General features: G+C 45.9%; 1 protein-coding gene across 1 annotated transcript; it reads right to left on the reverse strand.

Annotated features, from left to right (window-relative positions):
* Positions 1-7,768: 7,768 nt before the first annotated feature.
* On the reverse strand, positions 7,769-8,949 carry LOC127682705 (major allergen I polypeptide chain 1-like). The gene is made up of 3 exons (XM_052179278.1): positions 8,889-8,949; positions 8,583-8,770; positions 7,769-7,798 (listed from the first exon to the last, which is right to left on the reverse strand). Exons 1-3 carry the CDS (start codon positions 8,947-8,949, stop codon positions 7,769-7,771), a joined length of 279 nt encoding a protein of 92 aa, XP_052035238.1.
* Between the last annotated feature and the right edge of the window lie 8,836 nt (positions 8,950-17,785).

Consider the following 17,785-nt stretch of genomic DNA (forward strand, 5'->3'; position numbering starts at 1 on the left):
TAGCCTTTAGATGAAGATGTAGACCTCTTCCTGTAGCATGTCTGTCTGAATGTTGTCATGTTCCTGCTTTGATGATAATGGTCTGAACCTCTGAACCTGTAAACCAGTCCCAATTAAATGCTTTCCTTATAAGAGCTGCCTTGGTTATGATGTCTGTTCACAGTAGTAAGATCCCAGAGATGTGGGTGGGGTTCAGAGGTAGAGCAAAGACTGTGGGAATGGCCAACCAATAACCTGTCAAACTTGAGACCCATCCCATGGGCAAGCACCAATCCCTGACACTATTAATGATACTCTGTTATGCTCGCAGACACAAGTCTAGTATGGCTGTCCTCTGAGAAGCTCCAAACAGCATCTGACTCAGACAGATGCAGTCACCCACTGCAAAACAGTGAACGCTGCTTGGGTATACCTACATAATAAGGGGAAGGAACACTGGCCTCAAAGGGGATAAGAACTCTATGGTAAGACCAACAGAGTCAACTAACCTGGACCTGTGGGTCTCTCGGAGACTAAGTCATCAATCTGGACCCAGGCCTGTTTGCACATATGTAGCAGATGTGCAGCTTATTCTTTATGTATGTCTGGAACAACTGGAGCAGTGACAATTCCAAAAGCTGCTGCCTGTCTGTGGGATATGTTCTTCTAGCTGGGCTGCCTTGTCTGGCCTCAGTGGGAGAAAATGCACATTGCCTTGCAGAGATGATGTACTGGAGGCGAAGGTAAGCCAAGAGGGGCCCACCCACTCAAACAATAAGGAGATGAGGAATGAGAGGAAGGATTGTGAGATGGGGTAGTGATCAGGGTGAACTAATTAATAAAACAAGCAAAATAGAACAACAACAACAAACAAACAAAAAAGAGGATAGCCTTGGAAGGAGTGGGAGGAGCATTTTACACTCATTGCACCTGTGAGGTTTCTCTCTACTATGTGTACTCTAACGCTGAGCAGGTGTTAATATAAAGCTAAGGGATTTCCTGAACTCACTGCCTTTGTAAGGCCTTTCCCCAGTATAAACTCTCTAATGCAGATTAAGGGAGGATAGTTGGCTAAAGCATTTCCACACAATGAATGGATTCATGTGTAGTAAAAAAATAGCAAAAATCCCATGCTTTGACACTTCCTAGATCATTGAGTTGTTAGATGACAGACACACTCATGCCCTTTATATTTACAATAAGCCTTAAGCATCAAAATAGTTGGGCAGTGGCACACCAACCCCAGTAGAATCTGTGTGAAGAGTTCCACAGACTGAGGCATTAGACTTTAAAGGAAGGAAGTCTTCTGGAAGTGATCGTGGAACTCTTGGCCAGAGCAAACATATTGAGACATAGTTCTCATGGCAATTTATCTGTTTTGTTTTCTTTCATTCTTTAGTTACAGGTTCCTGGTAGCCTAGGCCAAGATCTCAAGCAAGTATTAATGGGAAAGAAACCATCCCTTGAGATGGGGTCACTCACATGACTTTATCCCGGGGGAAACCAACACTTTACTTTTTATACCATTTACAAAATTATTATGATTGATATAAAATTTACCAACAATAAAATTCCATATGGCTCTGTGTGTGTCCTTGAAGGTCGTTTTGGCATATAGTAAAAGAAAGCCTTAATTAGAAAGAATTAAAATAGTTTAAATTTATGTGTTGAAGATTTAAAAAGAGCAGGCATTAGATATTGTCTTAGTCAGGGTTTTAGTGTTGTGAACAGATACCATGACCAATGCAAGTTTTATAAACGATATTTAATTGGGGCAGGCTTACAGGTTCAGAGGTTCAGTCCATTGTGGTCAAGGCAGAAGCATGGCAGCATCCAGGCAGGCATGGTGCAATGCTCCAGACCTTTAGAGATGTTTTAATCTGCATAGTGGAAGTTTTAGTCCCTTGGCAGCTCCCCCTCACCTCCTCCAAGCCTGATGGCTTGACTTCACTGGTCAACTTGACTAGATTTAGAGTCACTTCGAAGGAGGCACAGCTCTGAATGCCTCTGCAAGGACATTTTCAAAGAGGATTAGCTGAGGCATAGAAGGGCCATTGTATAGTATGAGACAAAAGCCTGCAGAGGAGGAGCCTGAAGGGGAAAGGGAGAGAACCAGAAAGTACCAGTATGGCCTTCTTTCTGCTCCCTGATCTACCATCATTCCAACTGCCATCCCACCAGGCCATTCTACATCCCTCGCTATGTTGGATTGACACTTCCGGAGGCTGAGGCCAGATGAACCATCCCCCCTCTAGGCTCCCTCTCTCAGGTATTTGACACACAGTGGAGAGAAACACTAATCCAGCAATCTCACTCTGTCCTGGCTGGTTTTGTGTGTCAACTTGACACAGGTTGGAGTTATCACAGAGAAAGGAGTTTCAGTTGGGTAAGTGTCTCCATGAGATCCAACTGTGAGGCATTTTCCCAGTTAGTGATCAAGGGGGAGGGCCCCTGTGGGTGGATCCATCCCTGGGCTGGCATTCTTTTGTTCTATAAGAGAGCAGGCTGAAGCAAGCCAGCAAGGAACATCCCTCCATGGCTTCTGCATCAGTTCGTGCTTCCTGACCTGCTTGAGTTCCAGTCCTGACTTCTTTTTGTGATGAACAGCAATGCAGAACTGTAAGCTGAATAAACCCTTTCCTTCCCAACTTGCTTCTTGGTCATGATGCTTGTGCAGGAATAGAAACCCTGACTAAGGCAAATTGGTACCCATGTAGTGGGGTTATTCCTGTGACAACCTGACCATGCTTTGGGGAGGACTCTGGAAGGACTTTGGAACTTTGGGTCAGATGATCCATTCGGTGTTAAGAACTTGGTGTAATGTTCTGTAGGAGCTTGGAAGATAATGTTGAGAACATTGCAGAAGATGGAGGCCTGACTTGTGAAATTTCAGAGGGAAGATTAAAGACTCTTATCAGGGCCATGTTTCGATTGTGAAGATTCTGTGGTTTTGGTTAGCTGGGGTTGAAGAATCAGCTTTGATTAACAGGATACCAGAACCACTAAAGCAAACCTTTGTGTTACTGGGACTATTGATACTGGTTAGCTGGAGCTAAGAAATTAGTGGTGATTAAGAAGAAACCAGCATCACTGAGGTGAAATCTTCTGGGAAGTGTTTTCTGAGAGCACAGAGGCTCTGTTCCAGAGATAGCCACAGTTGTATTTTGTGCTGTCGCTGGATTTGGTACTGGGTAAGAGTCACCCAGATGCTGCTGGTTTTTAAGGCATGAAGGGGTCACGAAGAGCAGCTGAGTCTCTTGGCACACAGTGAGAGGCCACAGAAGGCCATTGGTGAAGGTGAGGCCTCAGTTGCAATTGATGGCCCAGGTCTTGATGGGGTCATGCTTAGGAGCAGGGGCTTGTCACCATGAAGAGAGCCTATGAGAGGCTATTGGTGAAGCCTAATTACAGTGGAAGATAGCAGCATTTTGGAGATGCCAGTACCATGGGATGACCACCAAGAACAGCAGCAGCAGTGGAGTACAGGCAGCTGGAGCCTAGAAGACAAGCTGTGTGCTACAAAAGGCAGAGCTGGAGAAGTGACCCAAGCCCTTGGAGGAGCCTGGATGATCATGAGTTGGATCCCAGACATTGAACCATTGGAGTTTGAGTTTTGCTTTTGGTTGTCACTGAGCCCTGATATGTTTCCCTCTTGAAGGAAGAAAGTATTTTAGTGGAGCCCACAGTTAAGAGACTTTGAATTTTTAAAGGACTTTTAATTTTAAAGATATTGGACATTTTTAAGAGATTGAACTTTTAATATGTAAAGACTGTGGAACTTTTAAAGTAATTTACATCTTGGCGATGAATAAGAAAGTAAGGGTTGAGGCTTAGTATTGATGTGTTTGTGTCCAGTTGACAAGGGGTCAATTGTACTGGTTGGTTTTGTGTGTCAACTTGACAAAGGCTGGAGTTATCACAGAGAAAGGAGTGTCAGTTGGGGAAGTGCCTCCATGAGATCCAACTGTGAGGCATTTTCTCAATTAGTGATCCGTCCCTTGGCTGGCATTCTTGGGTTCTATAAGAGAGCAGGCTGAAATAAGCCAGTAAGGAATATCGCTCCATGACTTCTGCATCAGCTCCTGCTTCCTGACCTGCTTGAGTTCCAGTCCTGACTTCTTTTGTGATGAACAGCTATTCAGAACTGTAAGCTGAAAAAATCCTTTCCTCCCCGACCTGCTTCTTGGTCATACGTTTTGTGCAGGATAAGAAACCCTGACTAAGACACACTCCCAGGAGCTGAACAATCCAGGTCTCGGGCTGTTTCATTGCACTTGGCCCGATGCCCTGTGGGTGCCAGGCAATGCTTCTTTCTTCAGTTTTTTAAAAAAGATCCATTTGTATTCAGATTTTTTGTGTTTGTTTCCTTGTGTGTATGTATGTGTGTCACCAGCATGCCTGTGAGCTCTCTTGCAGGTGACGGTAACTGAACCCCTGTCCTCTGCAAGGTTAAGTTATTGCTCTATTTTTGTGCTTATGAACAGTTCTGCTATGAAAATGGATGGATCTACAAGCTGTCTCTTTGTGATCTCACTTGTTTGTTCATTCATTCATTCATTCATTCATTCTTTTATTGAGTCAGAATCTTACTACGTAGTTGTGTGACAAAACCCTTCCTGGGGAGATGCAGCACACAACATCTCTCCACCTCAGATAGGGAATCTATGACAGACCAACTTGGAAATCCAGCTTGGTGATCACATGAGTTTTATGGTGGTTACTTACAGGAGCAGAACTGACTCAAAGACAGCTGCCTCACCAAGGTCCACCTCAGCCCCACCATTGTCACAATGCTGGGAACCCCAGAACACACCTTACAGCATGCAGGTAGCCTGGCCCTTGTGCTCTCAGCCTTTCTTGCTTTCTTTGGCTTACTGACTCTGTTTTAGGGACTTCCTAGAGCTATTTTGAGTTGTTTTCCTTCCTGCTTAAGGAACTTCCTGCAGGCTGGGATAGTTCAATCTTGGAGGAAGTTGTTATACAACAGTAGGTCTGACTGTTCTGGAATTCACAGTGTAGACCAGGCTGGCCTTGAACTTTTAGAGGTCTGCCTGCCTCTGTCTCCCAAGTACTGAAAATGAATGTGTGCGTTTGCAGATGAGTCTGTGCCTGGCAGGGAGCTGTGTGGAAGCTCAAGACAGCTTGTGGGAGTCAGGTCTCTCCTTCCACCACAGGGATCCTGGGGGTCAGATTCAGGCTGTCGGTCGGGCTGGGTGGCAAGGACCTTTTTACCCACCAAGCCATCTCACTGGCTGTTGTGTGACACTACTCCAAGGAAGATGTAATCAAATCATTATTCACTACAGATAGGGAGTCAGTAGCGAAAGGACGGATCCCACAGAAGTCCAATGGGGGACCCAGTGAGTTCTCCCGGGGTTACTGACAGGAGCAGAACTGACTCAAAGACAGCTGCAACACTAACAGTGACCCCAGCATGGGTGACAGCTCATGAAGCTGGGAGCCTGGAGCACCCTGCACAGCCTGCGGGGAGCTCAGTGTGTTGGCTTGGATGTCAGACAGAGAAAGATCTGGGAGGTCATATAATACTGATTCCTGGGGTTGGAGAGATGGCTCAGTGGTTAAGAGCACTGACTGCTCATCCAAAGGTCCTGAATTCAAATCCTAGCAACCACATAGTGGCTCACAACCATCTGTAACAAGCTCTGACCCTCTCTTCTGGAGTGTCTCAAGATAGCTACTGTGTACTTACATAGAATAAATAAATCTTTTAAAAATATACCGATTCCTTCTCGTCCCTGGTGGCTCTGACTCTACAGGCTGGAGAAAGCAACTAAGACCTTGAAGGCACAGTAGCTAATATCACTCTGGAGCAAGTCCCCAAAGAACTGGGTGTGTGTGTGGGCAGGGGTGGGCAGCTGTGTTCTAGGGAGCATAAACTGTCACTCATGTCCTGCTCAGACTTTGAGGTCTCACATATGATACCGGCAGGCTCATGGAGGGCTGGGACACTATCTGCTTAAGACTAGGCCTACCCAACCCATCTGTCGCCAATCTCCTGGGAAGCTCAGGATTCTGAGTTTTTGTAGTGCTTTGATTAAGTCCCAGGACAGCATGAGCTAATCTATACAACAGATGGAACCTTCTTTTTTTTTAACCTGTAGAAAGAAGCATGGTAGACAAGCCTCCAGGTCCCACATGTGTAGTGAGGAGAGTTAAATCACACCAACTTGACATTCCCTAGACCACCCCTAGGTCCCAGAGAGGCAAGAGCCCCCCCCACCACCACCACCCCACCACCCCACCACCCCCACCACCACCACCACCCCTCCCCCCCCACCTTCAGAAGCAAGCTGTGGCTAGACACTGGTGAGTTGGAGGCCCGGTTCACAGACATCAGGCCTCAGTCTATGCAAGATGGCCTCCTCCTGTGCTGTTTGGTTTGAATCTGGTTTCCTTGTGTACCCTAAGACTTCATGCGCTGGAAATTTAGTCCCCAGTGTGGTAACATTAGAGATGGTATCATGAGGAAGCAAGATGATTAGGTCTCTGGAGTGTTGCTCTAGAACTGGACAAAACCTACAGACTGGGTGAATAAGGCCCCGGGTACTTTAGGCTGGAGAGCACTCACACACTGACGTGGCCACATGACTCATGCTATTTCCTGACTCCATGCTGGTGAGTGGGTTCTCAACAGAGGTTAAAAAGTGAGGCTGCAGTTCTGTGGACCTGGAGCCTTCAATATGATGAGTTTTTCTTTATAAATACTCAGCTTTTTATTTTATCACAGCCTTAGGGGAAAAAAAATACACTTTTCTCTTTGCAGCGCATGCCCAGTAATAAGAGAGCCTGCCCCCACTGGGCCTTCCATAAGCCTCTGGATCCTGAGGAACCTATCTGTATTCTTCTGGGTATGCCTGGTGGTGTGAAGCCTGGGACCCTTGTGAGGACGTGGCTCATTGATGGAGCAGTAAGTCACATGACCTTAGGACTGGCCACAAGGCAACTGTTTACTGACTGGTGTGGGAAAGGACTTCCTGCCACATTCACAGAGCAGAGCCACAGGACACGTCCTAAAGCTCCAGCACCCTGGGTCCAACTCTGTGTAACACCCTGTGGGGAAGTAACTGGGTTCAGAACTGGGTATTTGATATTAGGATAAACTGAGTTCTGGTTCTGGCCAGGTTCCACACTGATTTCAAAGCTGAACTTCTGTTCACTGTGATGGGTGAGAAGCCTCATGACAGCTTTGGTGATAGGGAGTTTTATTTTTGTCTTCTAGATGGGGCACAGAAGCCAAGACAACCACAGATGCCCAGACAAATGCACATACTGCACAACTGGCTCATGTCCCAAACAATGGGGAGCAGGGACAGAGTCTGCTGTTTAGAGCCTGTTTGGTCCTCAGCAGGACAGAGTCTGCTGTTTAGAGCCTCTTGTTCCCTCATCCTACTCAGTTCCATGTTCCTGGGGAGTTCAATCTAGGAGGTCATGTATGTACCCTGTGGACCCTGTACCATGAGAGTGACAGACACTGTGGTGCAGTGAATATGGTTTCAGCATTTTCTAATGCAGTCTGTAGGGCATTTTGGCAGCACCACAATTGAGAAGTGGCACTTTAAAGTCCCCCTGGTTGTCCCTGCAGTATCCTTCAACCCAATCAGACCCAACCTGGGATCTAAAACTCCAAGCTCCCATGTGAATTGCAAGGCTTTTATTGTTGGATTCCTGGTTTTAGACACCGTGGGGCAAGGGGTCATGTTTTCTGCATCATGCAGGTGAGCAGGCAAGTGGCTTCCTTGAGTCTTCCTTGAGAGCAAAGAGGTTCCCATCAACAATAGGGGCTGGCTTTAATTCTTTCCTGCAAAGAGAAAGCCAAATGAGGCCTCAGAGGGAAAGGAGAACTCATGCCCCACTGACCATGCACCAAGAAACCTCCTGGAAGGACCTGCAGCCTGTTTGCAATTTCTCTTGTGTCTCACCAGGACCAGGGAGCCTGGTCCCCAACCTGTTGAGACTAGCTCTGTAAAGAGCCTCCAATCCAGCCAGATGGGAGAGGGCACTTTGTAGGACATCATATTTACCTGTGGGACAGAAAGGGGAGGAGCTGACAGGGCTCCATGTGAACCTGTGGGCAGCTGGTGCCCCACAGGGAACTGACTCCTGTCGCATGGTGATGATGCCCCTCAGAGTTCTGCAGCTGAGGCAGTGAATTGTCCTACCAGTTCTAGGGACAATAGGGGTTCTCTTTAATTCAATTCTTGAATGCCCCAGGCCTGGCATCCACACAGTGGCCTTGGATGTACAGAGAACAGGAAAACAGAGGACTGTTTTGGAGCTGGTGTGGTAGGCTTGATAGGTCAGGATAAAAGACCCAGGCTGGCGAAGTGTGCCAGGCCCCAAGCTTGTGCAGCTAGACTTGGGAGTCTGTGTCAGGAAGACTGATGGAGGCCACACTTGAGCTGGAGTCTAGTGTGGCTTGTCTGAGCTGAGCAGCCCGGCCCCATTCATGCAGCCTGAGAGTCCCTTCCTGCCCCATCCTCCTGCCATCCTCAATTAGGTGTGTCACATTTCTGTATTCACAGAAAAGCTTCAGATGTGGGGAGGGGCACAAGCCCCACCCCTAGTCAGACACAGAGACTCACGATGACATTGGTTATGTGTGTCTTGTCTTCCTCTGTCAACTTGCTATCGACACAGTTCTTCATTCTTTCAGCCTCTTCCAGTAAGTCAGGGTTATTAGTGTATGCTTTCACATGCTGAAGATAGTCCTTCGAGTTCCCATGAAAAAATAGTTCAACTTTTCTCTCTATTACTGGGCAAAGGCCACAATCTGGAACACAAAAACAATGTCATCCTCCATTGAAAGTCAGGCATCAGCATAGCCCAGGGGATAGAGGGAGTAAGAGCCTGGAGAGCCTGCATCCCTGCCCCCACACATTAATACCGACCTCCTCCTGAAGTCAGGAGCAGGGCAGCCCCGAGGAGCACCAGAGCAACAGCGAGCTTCATGGTAATAGCAGCAGGTGCTCCCTCCCAGCTTGGTGCTCTTTTATCCCTGCCCTGGTCTGCTCAGTAGGCAGGGAGGCGCCGTGTCTGAGCCCCTCCAGGCTCCTCCCAGGACACATCTTAGACCTTCCTGGGACTCTGAGTGTCCTGGGAAGGTGTGTATTTTGGCAAGACAATAAGATCCTGGTCAAAAACCTGGCTTAGCCTAGTCCTGTTCTTAGTGATCTTAAGGTCACAATTCATGTGATGGTCAAAGGAAAGTATGACTAGGGAGAGAGTGAAATGGCCTCTCAATCATACCGTGAGAAATAAGGCCTGTGTGCCACCATCACAGTGGGGACCTCAATGTTTAGATAAGAACCTTGCTCACAGTCTGTGTCTAGACAAGGCAGACTTCACACCACTGTCCATGTGACCCCTGCCCTGTCTCTATCCTGCCCCTGTCTTCCATTTGCTTCGTGGCTTCCCTTGAACAAGTCTCTTCAACCCAAGCTTCTCCTGCTGTTATAGGCATCTCAACTTGATCTATCTTTGTTGATTGTGTTGTTGAGATAGGATCTCTGTACACAGCCCAGGCTGTCCTGACACTATGTAGACCAGGTTGGCCTAGAACTCACAGAGGTTTTTGTGACTCTCTACCACATGACTGCTGAAGTTAAGGCAAGCACTGCCACAGTTGGCTAAACTTGACCTCTTAAACCACAGTTTGAGGTTTATGTTTTGTGGTTTTGCGTTCCTTACTTCCTCTCATTCATTCTTTCTTTTTTTTTTAGACAGGATTAGTCTTGAGCTTGTAACCCTCCTGAGAAAGTTTTGTGTGTGTGTGTATGTGTGTGTGTGCATGTGTGTGTGTGTGTGTGTGTGTGTTCACGTGTACACATGCCGTATGTTTGTGTGTGGTGGATTCAGGTTTCCTTGGGGCTGGTGGTAAGCACTGACAAAATCTGTTTACAGTGGCCAGCTATGGTGGATCATACCATTGATTCCAGCTCTTAGGAGGCAGAGGCAGGCCAACCTCTGTGAGTTAGAGGTCAGCCTGGTCTACTTGGAGAGTTCCAGGCCAGTCAGTATTATACAGGGAGACCTTTTTTTATAAACATCATTAGTGTGTTCATTAAGTTCATGCTGCAAGTGCCTGGTATTCATTCTCTCAGAACTAAGCAAGGATATTTCAGTTTGGAGCAACCTGGTGCCCTAACTGGCCAAAGCCAGACTATGTGTTGCTGCTCTACCTACTCTGAATGCTGGTCCAAAAGCCAGTGTGATGGCCATTTTGAATATTCCACAGCTTCTTTGGAAAAAGTAGAGTCCAATCTCAGCGAGTTACCCCAGCTCCTGAAGGTTCAATGTCTGTCCATCTGTGCCAGTGTGTCCAGTACCTTGGCCGGAAGTGTAGCACCTGCTCTTCCCACCGCTGGAAGCAGACTGCTTGGGCCCACTCGCTCAGCCAGGATACACACTCAAGATGGCTGCCCTGGCACTGACAGTTTGGCCTCATGAAAGTCTTACATTGAGCAGTCTGATTCTTGTCTTGCTATCAGGAATATGGGTTGAACAGACGACAGTAGAGGAGGCAGCAGACAGCAAAGGCTGAGTCATGGGTGAGTAGTCATCAGGCTTAGCTGTGAAATAGGCCAAGTACCTTGAGCCTGCTGCCCTGTGGTAGTGGAAGCATTTGACAGGGGTGCAGGACAGAAGATAGAAAGGACGGGAATGAAGAGGGGGCAGAGGCAAACTCTAAGAAAGGACAAAAGGGACTGAGAGGACAGACTTTTTAGTTCCTGTTTGCCAGAAGAGGTCTAGGAATCTGTATAGACTTTGAAGATTCCACCAGGGTCTAGAGCCATCTCACTGCACAGTGCCAGGGAGGATAGGCTTCCTGTCCATGCTGTGGAGGATCTGCAGCATAGGTAGACCTCAGCGTTCCATGCTAGTGTGAGGACTGCTCACCATAGGGCACCACTTGTGCCTCTACCACCTCCAGCTGTTGGGGTTGGTCTCCTGCTGCTGTGCATTCCAATGCCATGATCTGGATGCCCCCTCCCTCTGATTCTTGGGTAATCTGGTAAACAAATTCTCACATATGCCAAATGTTGCTTTGTAAAATCTGCTCATCTTAGTCTGTGACTGGTTAAAAAAATGTGTCTTTCTGCCAATTTTGGAGAAAAGAGTGGTATTTTGGGCTTTGTTTTTTTCACTGGGGTGGGGGACATATGTAGGGATCAGAAGACAAGAGAAGAGGAGAGAGGAGAAGAAAGAGGATGGAGAGAGAGGAAGGATGCCATGAGGCCTGATGGCTCAAATGCACATGACTAGGAGCAGTGGGGCTCGCTGACAGGCTAATGGAGGAGGAATAATGGGGACCAATACTGAAACAGTAAGTAACACGGGGCCTATGGATTGGTCATAAGTTAAAATATTACAGAACCTGCCCAATCTAGGCTTACAGCACTTCAAATAAAATTACAAGCTTTTGTGTGTTTAATAGAGGCTAGGTAGAATATATACTTCATTTACAACAGGCATTGGCTCACTGCTGCCACATGTGGTGGGCAAAGAAAGAGACCAAACTTAGCCCCAAAGAGCATTCCCTTGTCCAGGCACAATCACTATCTTTGTGAATAAGAGGATTTGAAGTGGGAACTTAAGAGGTCATTGAAGAGTTAATTGTGTTGGATGTTGTTTTGCTGGAGCAAAGATGTGAAGGAGTGTTTTCCTGAAGTAAACAGGTGTGAAAGGCAAAGTCAGACCCGTGTTGGAACATTTGGCTGAAGCAGACACAGGCAAAAGGATTTTCTGCTACAGCAAGCAAGTGAAAGGACATGGGATGAAGGATTCTTTGATAATGACACACATGTATGGGTTTGACTTAAATGTGTAGTTGAGCTCTGTTTGTCAGGACTCCATAGGAGAAAGGTACCAAAATACTTCCAGTGGTGTGTTGCAGAGTGATATCAGATGAGACAGACACACATCTGACACAGGACCCATGGGGGACACATGGTTCTTGGAGGGAGTATAAATAGAACTTGACAGGCAGTGACAGAGTTTGGGCTTGATTTGCTGGTACAGCTAACTGTGCAAGTCTATTTGGTCTTGGATCTCTGCTGATCTTCTCTTCCCTAGGAGAGGCACACAAGAGAACCTCTCCTGGGATTCTTCCCCAGCCCCTCCTGCTGACTGAATTTGCAGCTGGGACTTGGTTGTCTCTGCTAGATAGTGCCACCACTACTCAATCAGGCTTGCTATCCCAAATCTACCGAAATGGACTGCTGATCTATCAGTGAAGTGTTTGTTAGTGGATTAAGGTACTGTTGTCGACATGTGAACTGAACTGAACTGCTGATTTCCAGACAACATACACAGCAGCTGCTTCCAACAACCATTTCCAAACAGGTTCACACCCCTCATAGCCTTTTGTTCCCCACTACCTCTGGTGGGTGCTTGGTTAAAAGGGATGTTAAAGTGTTTAAGAATCATCATTAATACTAGAGTGTGAAAAAAATTAAAGTTACAGGGATCCAAGACATTCAACTGGGGATCATGGGAGAGAAGGGCCACATCTTTACTTCATTTCTTTGGACTTTTCCAGTCAACTGACTGCACTGTGTACAGATGAACCTGGAACTTACCATTTACCTAGCATGTTTGTCATGTGCAGTGCTTCTGTAGGAGGAAGGACACGATTTTTCCATAAGTTTGAGCCAAGTAAGAACCAGGGCCTTCATATGCTCTGCTCTCCCTGCCTGAAATGATTTTCCTTCACCTGTCTGTGAGATTTGTCACCTAAATTCCCAGACTGCATCTAAACCAGAATATCTGAAGGAGGGCCAGGTATGGTTTCAACATGTCTAGGGTACACACCAAAGACCCGTGTCGAGCCTGGGTCCCCAGTGTGGCAGTGCTTAAAAGTGTATGGCAGGTGCTTGAGAAGTAGGGTGGAGTCTCTGCTCTCTGTCTTCCATAGTCCCCTGCTGCCCTTCTGTTGTGCACCCAGTGAACAAACAGCACCAGGCCATGGATACCTGAGGTTGTTCTATATTTGACTTCAAGATTGTAGACCAAGAAGCAAATTAACCTCTTTATAATATACATTACCTAGTCTTGTGTCTTTTGTCATAGCAACACATCACAGATTACAACCCAGCAGGGTACATGATGGTTCCCTTGTGTATAAGAAATCTCCCCACCTCCACCATACTGAAGGTTCTAAACTCCACTTCCTCTTTCCTAGCTTCTCTTGTATTGGATGCCTTTTGTTGTTCTTTAGATGTCTCAAGGCTGTGGGGAGCAAGGCCATCCTCTCTCTCAGGGTTAACACACATAGGAGGTCTTCACATATGCTGGTTAGACTGGCTGAAGGGCTATCTCATGTCTCACAGGTCTATAAACAAGACCCTTCTGAAAATGTGCAATACCATCTTCACTCATAACTCAGGCTTGGCCTCAAACTGCTCCTGCCATGCCGATATTCCATAAGTCTTTGTGTTTGTGTGATTTGTTTGGTATTTCATTTTAAAAGTAAAGTTTGTAAGTGTTTTGATAAGTCAGAATTAAACAGTTTGTTGTAAAAGGCACTTGATTGTCACTTTCTCTCTATCAGCTGATGACAGAATGAAGTTTGCTGAAGACTTACTGGTTAGCTGTGCCAAACAGGATTCACATCCGGTAAGTGTTTGGGCAATTATGTGCCAAGTTCTGACATCTACTTGTGAACTGTCTGCTGAGCCCACTGGTGTTTGCTTTTATTGTCTTCCATGTTCCAAGGGCTCTGGAGGCCTGTAGAATGTTCCCACTGGGGGCCTTTCTCGTCTGTACAGGGTTGGCAATGGGGACAAGCACAAAGTGTGGCTAAGCCAGTGTCTACTGCTGGGTGACCCTACACTACTCTGTTTTCTGTCATGGTGTCATATCACAGCAACAGCAATCTTAACTAAGACACATGGCACACATATGTGTATGCAACAGGTGGTCAGGGACAGACAGTGAGTGCCTTCAGTTGCTCTCCACCCTATATATATGTATGTATGCATTTTACATACATATATGTGTATATACATACACATATAAATGTATATTTAAACATATGTCTGTGATTTATCTGTTTTATTTAGTTTTATTTTATGTATGAGGGGATTGTGGCTGCCTGAGTATCTTATGCAGTCATGTTTGCTTTCCCTGTGGAGGTCACAGGAGAGCACTGGATCCCCTGGAACTGGAGTTACAGTTGGTTGTTAGCTGCCCTGTGTGTGATTGAAATGAATCTGGGTCCTCTTTATAGCTGAGACCACCTTATATTTTTTGAAACAGGGCCTCTTATTAAGCCTGGAGCTTGTTGATTTGGCTAGATGGACTGGCCAGTGAGCCATGGGTGGACTCTTTGGGACTGAGGTTACCAGGGTGCAGTTTGTGCCTGGCGGACCTCACAGGTTCTGAGGGCTGAAAATCAAGGGTTCAAGTGTGTGCACCCAGCAAATTTTTCAATGACTGGGACATCATGTAGAACTTTAGAGCTTGTATTACAACTCACACCAAGGGAGGTCAACTCCTAGGAGGAACATCTATAGATCCCCAGGAATTCTTCTGTAAGATGTAAGAACACTGACTTATATCCATATTTATTTATCTGACATGCAACCACCACACCAGCATATGTGATTTCTCTTTTATAGCCCAATCCAATATCATGTTATTTAGTTTGTTGTTCAGAATTTTGATATTCATCCATTAGTAACTTTTTTGAGCTTCCTCATGCCAGTTTCCACAGACATTTGTAGGCATGTGTTCATGTGTTTTTGCACTTGTGTGTATGTGTTTGTGTGTGTGTGTGTGACTGTGTATGGGCAGAGGTGCCAAGATGTGTGTGTGTTCACGTGAAGGTCAGACGACAATTTGGAGGAGTTAATTCTCTTCTTCTACCAGGTATGTTCTGGGATTTGAACTCAGGTCTTCACCTTAAATCCCAACAACTTTAATCACCGACCTCCCTCAACGGCCTTCCTCCTTACTTTTTGAGACAAGGTCTCTTATTGAACCTGGAGCTCACATGGGATTAGGCATGCACACCACCATTCTTATGGGTGCTGGGAATCTGAACCCAAGCTTTTCTGCTTGCATAATAAACAATTTTCATATTTATTCATCTCTTTGGCTGCCCCTGTTTATATGTATGGGATGCTGTGGAATAAACCAAAGGCTTTGCACATGCTAAAAGTACTCCACTGTCGTGCCTATCTTGACCAGCGAGGAAAGACGCAGCACACGAACTCTTCTTTAAGCGGTTTATTCAGGAACCTTGAACAATCTTCTGACCCCCGAGGCACTTCCCCTACCCCCTTGAATATATTATAGTGAGCCAATCCCCATGAGCCCCGTGGCAGATGCTCATAGGCTGCAGCATGCAGAAGCATTCTAGGTGCTCAAGCTCTTTCAAACTAGGACCTGCCCATTTGTCGGGCAGCGAGCCTGGTGCACAGCCAGGCGCCATCTTTAGGGCTCGTCAAAATGGCTCCCCACAGTTCTCCCTTTTTTATTTTATTCATAAAAAGCAACAGGAAAGAGTAGAGGTCCAATCTCTGTAACCATTTTAAGGACCTTGTACCGACTCATAGCAGGGCTCGTCACCCTGTGAGGGTCAGACCAGTCTGCCATCTTTTTCTCAGAGATGGGATCTGGGATGTCAACGTGTATGCAATCGAACGTGCTCTTCTCGGGCTCTCTAGAAGCGGACCTGGAGTGCATTGCTTAGCCTCACATCCTTAGTGTGCCAATTATCCATTCATCATTGAGAGCCATACCTGAGGGGACTAGCCAGCATCCATAGCCATGAATGCTTGTGCCACCATAGTTGCATGGTGCCTTTGAGCAAACCTCATTTTGCAAATGCAACATAAGCCCACCAGACAGGCCACTACCAGCATAACTGCCATGACTCCCAATCCCGCCCATTCTTTCAGATGATTCATGGCTGAGATAATCCAAGATTATAGCCCCTCAGCAACAGACAAATACACTCAGGTGGAATTCACATGGACAACAGCAAGGCGAAGATCCCTCATGGTGGATTCAAAATCTTTGGACCCATTTCGTGTCATGACAAATTGGAAGGGGTTTTGGAAACACAGACAATATCCCCCATCTGGGTGCCACCTCCACCCTGCCCCAAATGAGGATCATCTCCAGCACAGGCATCAGCTGTATCAGGGAATTCTTCATGATTATCACACTTGCGAGCTAAGCGTTCTGGGATCCAAAAAGGTTCCAAGCGATCCTGAGGGAAAACACACACAGATCCTCTCGCCCACGCCAATACTGGATCTGGACAATGCCAAGTGCCTGTAAGCACATCCTTCCACTTAATGAAACCTTTCAATGATCCACCTTTGTGACAATGATGATCTGCCGCGCTTAGACCCCCAGAATCCAAAATTCAAAAATTAAGAGTAAATAAAGCAAGAGCTATTCTCTCCTTAGAGGTACGGCCGTGGCCTATTCCCCCTTTTTGTTTTTCAAGCATCTCCTTAAGGGTGCGATGGGCACGTTCCACAATGTCCTGACACTGGGGATTGTAAGGCAACCAATGAAATAACTATATCTCCATTTGGCTACAAAAGGAGGCAAAGGAATGTCCTGTATAAGCAGGTCCATTATCTGTTTTCAATTCTTGAGGCTTACCCCAGGCCGCCCACGCATCCAAGCAATGGCCATGACATTTTTTGCTTTCTCTCCACTGAGAGGAGAAGCATAAATGATACCTGAGCAAGTATCCACAGACACATGAACATACTTCAAGGTACCAAACTCTGGGAGATGTGTAACATCTATTTGCCAAACTTGTAAGGGTTGTAGACCTCGAGGATTCACAGCCAAAGAGGGTGGATGTAGATGAATTATGCATTGAGGACATTTTAATACCACCTCCTGAGCATCAGCTCTAGAGATTTGAAACTTACTCTGTAATGTCTTAGCATTAACATGAAATTTCTGATGAAAGGCACTAACGCATTTAATTTTGGAACTCAAAAAAATGAACTGCATTCTTGTAAATTTATCCACAACACCATTACCTTCACTAATAGGCCCAGGAAGTCCAGAATGAGCCCTCAAATGAGTAATAAAAAAAGGAGTTTTTCTTTCCCATAATAGATTTTTGTTATTGCACCATATATGCCTGAATAGGGCTAGATAGTTTAATTTTACCTACAGCCTCCAATACTCTCACTAAATTGATAACGTATGATGAATCTGATATCAAATTAAAAGGAAACTGAGAATTTTGATACATTTCTAAAACGATTTGGAACTCAACAATCTGTGGAGATCCTGGCTTATATTGAAACACTTTTGGTTGTCTTTTGTCAATTAAATATGCTCCACATCCTGTTTTGGACCCATCAGGAAACACATTAACGGAGCCTTTAATGGTTCCTTGAGTTGTTACCTTGGGAAAAATTTTGGGATGTTCTTTAAAAAAACAACATCTAAGGATGTTTAGGATAATGATTATCCCATAAGCCAGCAAAACTACATTGTAATATGGCCCAATCATCCATGGTAGCATCCAAAATCTTAATTTGCTGAGCAGTATATGGGGTGATAATTACGGCAGGGGCATATCCAAAATATTGTAAACACTGTTGAATACCTTCAGTAGCTAAAGAAGCCATTGCTGTACGATAATACTCAACTGATTTGGTGGCTGATATTGTTGGATGAATCCACAGCAAAGGCCCACCCTGCCACAGCAACCCAGTAGGCTGCCGAAAAGATTGTAAAATGCATAAAGCAATATCCTTGCCCTCTTCTATATGTTGCAAAAAGGCTTCAGCCAGTTCTCTCT

This window comes from Apodemus sylvaticus, chromosome 1 (genome assembly GCF_947179515.1).
Source record: "Apodemus sylvaticus chromosome 1, mApoSyl1.1, whole genome shotgun sequence".
In the NCBI taxonomy this organism is placed as follows: Eukaryota; Metazoa; Chordata; class Mammalia; order Rodentia; family Muridae; genus Apodemus; species Apodemus sylvaticus.

Bases quoted from the DNA above. Each gene is read 5' to 3' on its own strand.
- LOC127682705 (XM_052179278.1), bottom strand. From the start codon at position 8,949: ATGAAGCTCGCTGTTGCTCTGGTGCTCCTCGGGGCTGCCCTGCTCCTG. The intron at 8,771-8,888 runs GTCGGTATTAAT...TTTGTGTTCCAG, and splicing joins GCTCCTGACTTCAGGAGGAG to ATTGTGGCCTTTGCCCAGTA. The intron at 7,799-8,582 runs GTGAGTCTCTGT...TTCTCTTTGCAG, and splicing joins CACACATAACCAATGTCATC to GAAAGAATTAAAGCCAGCCC.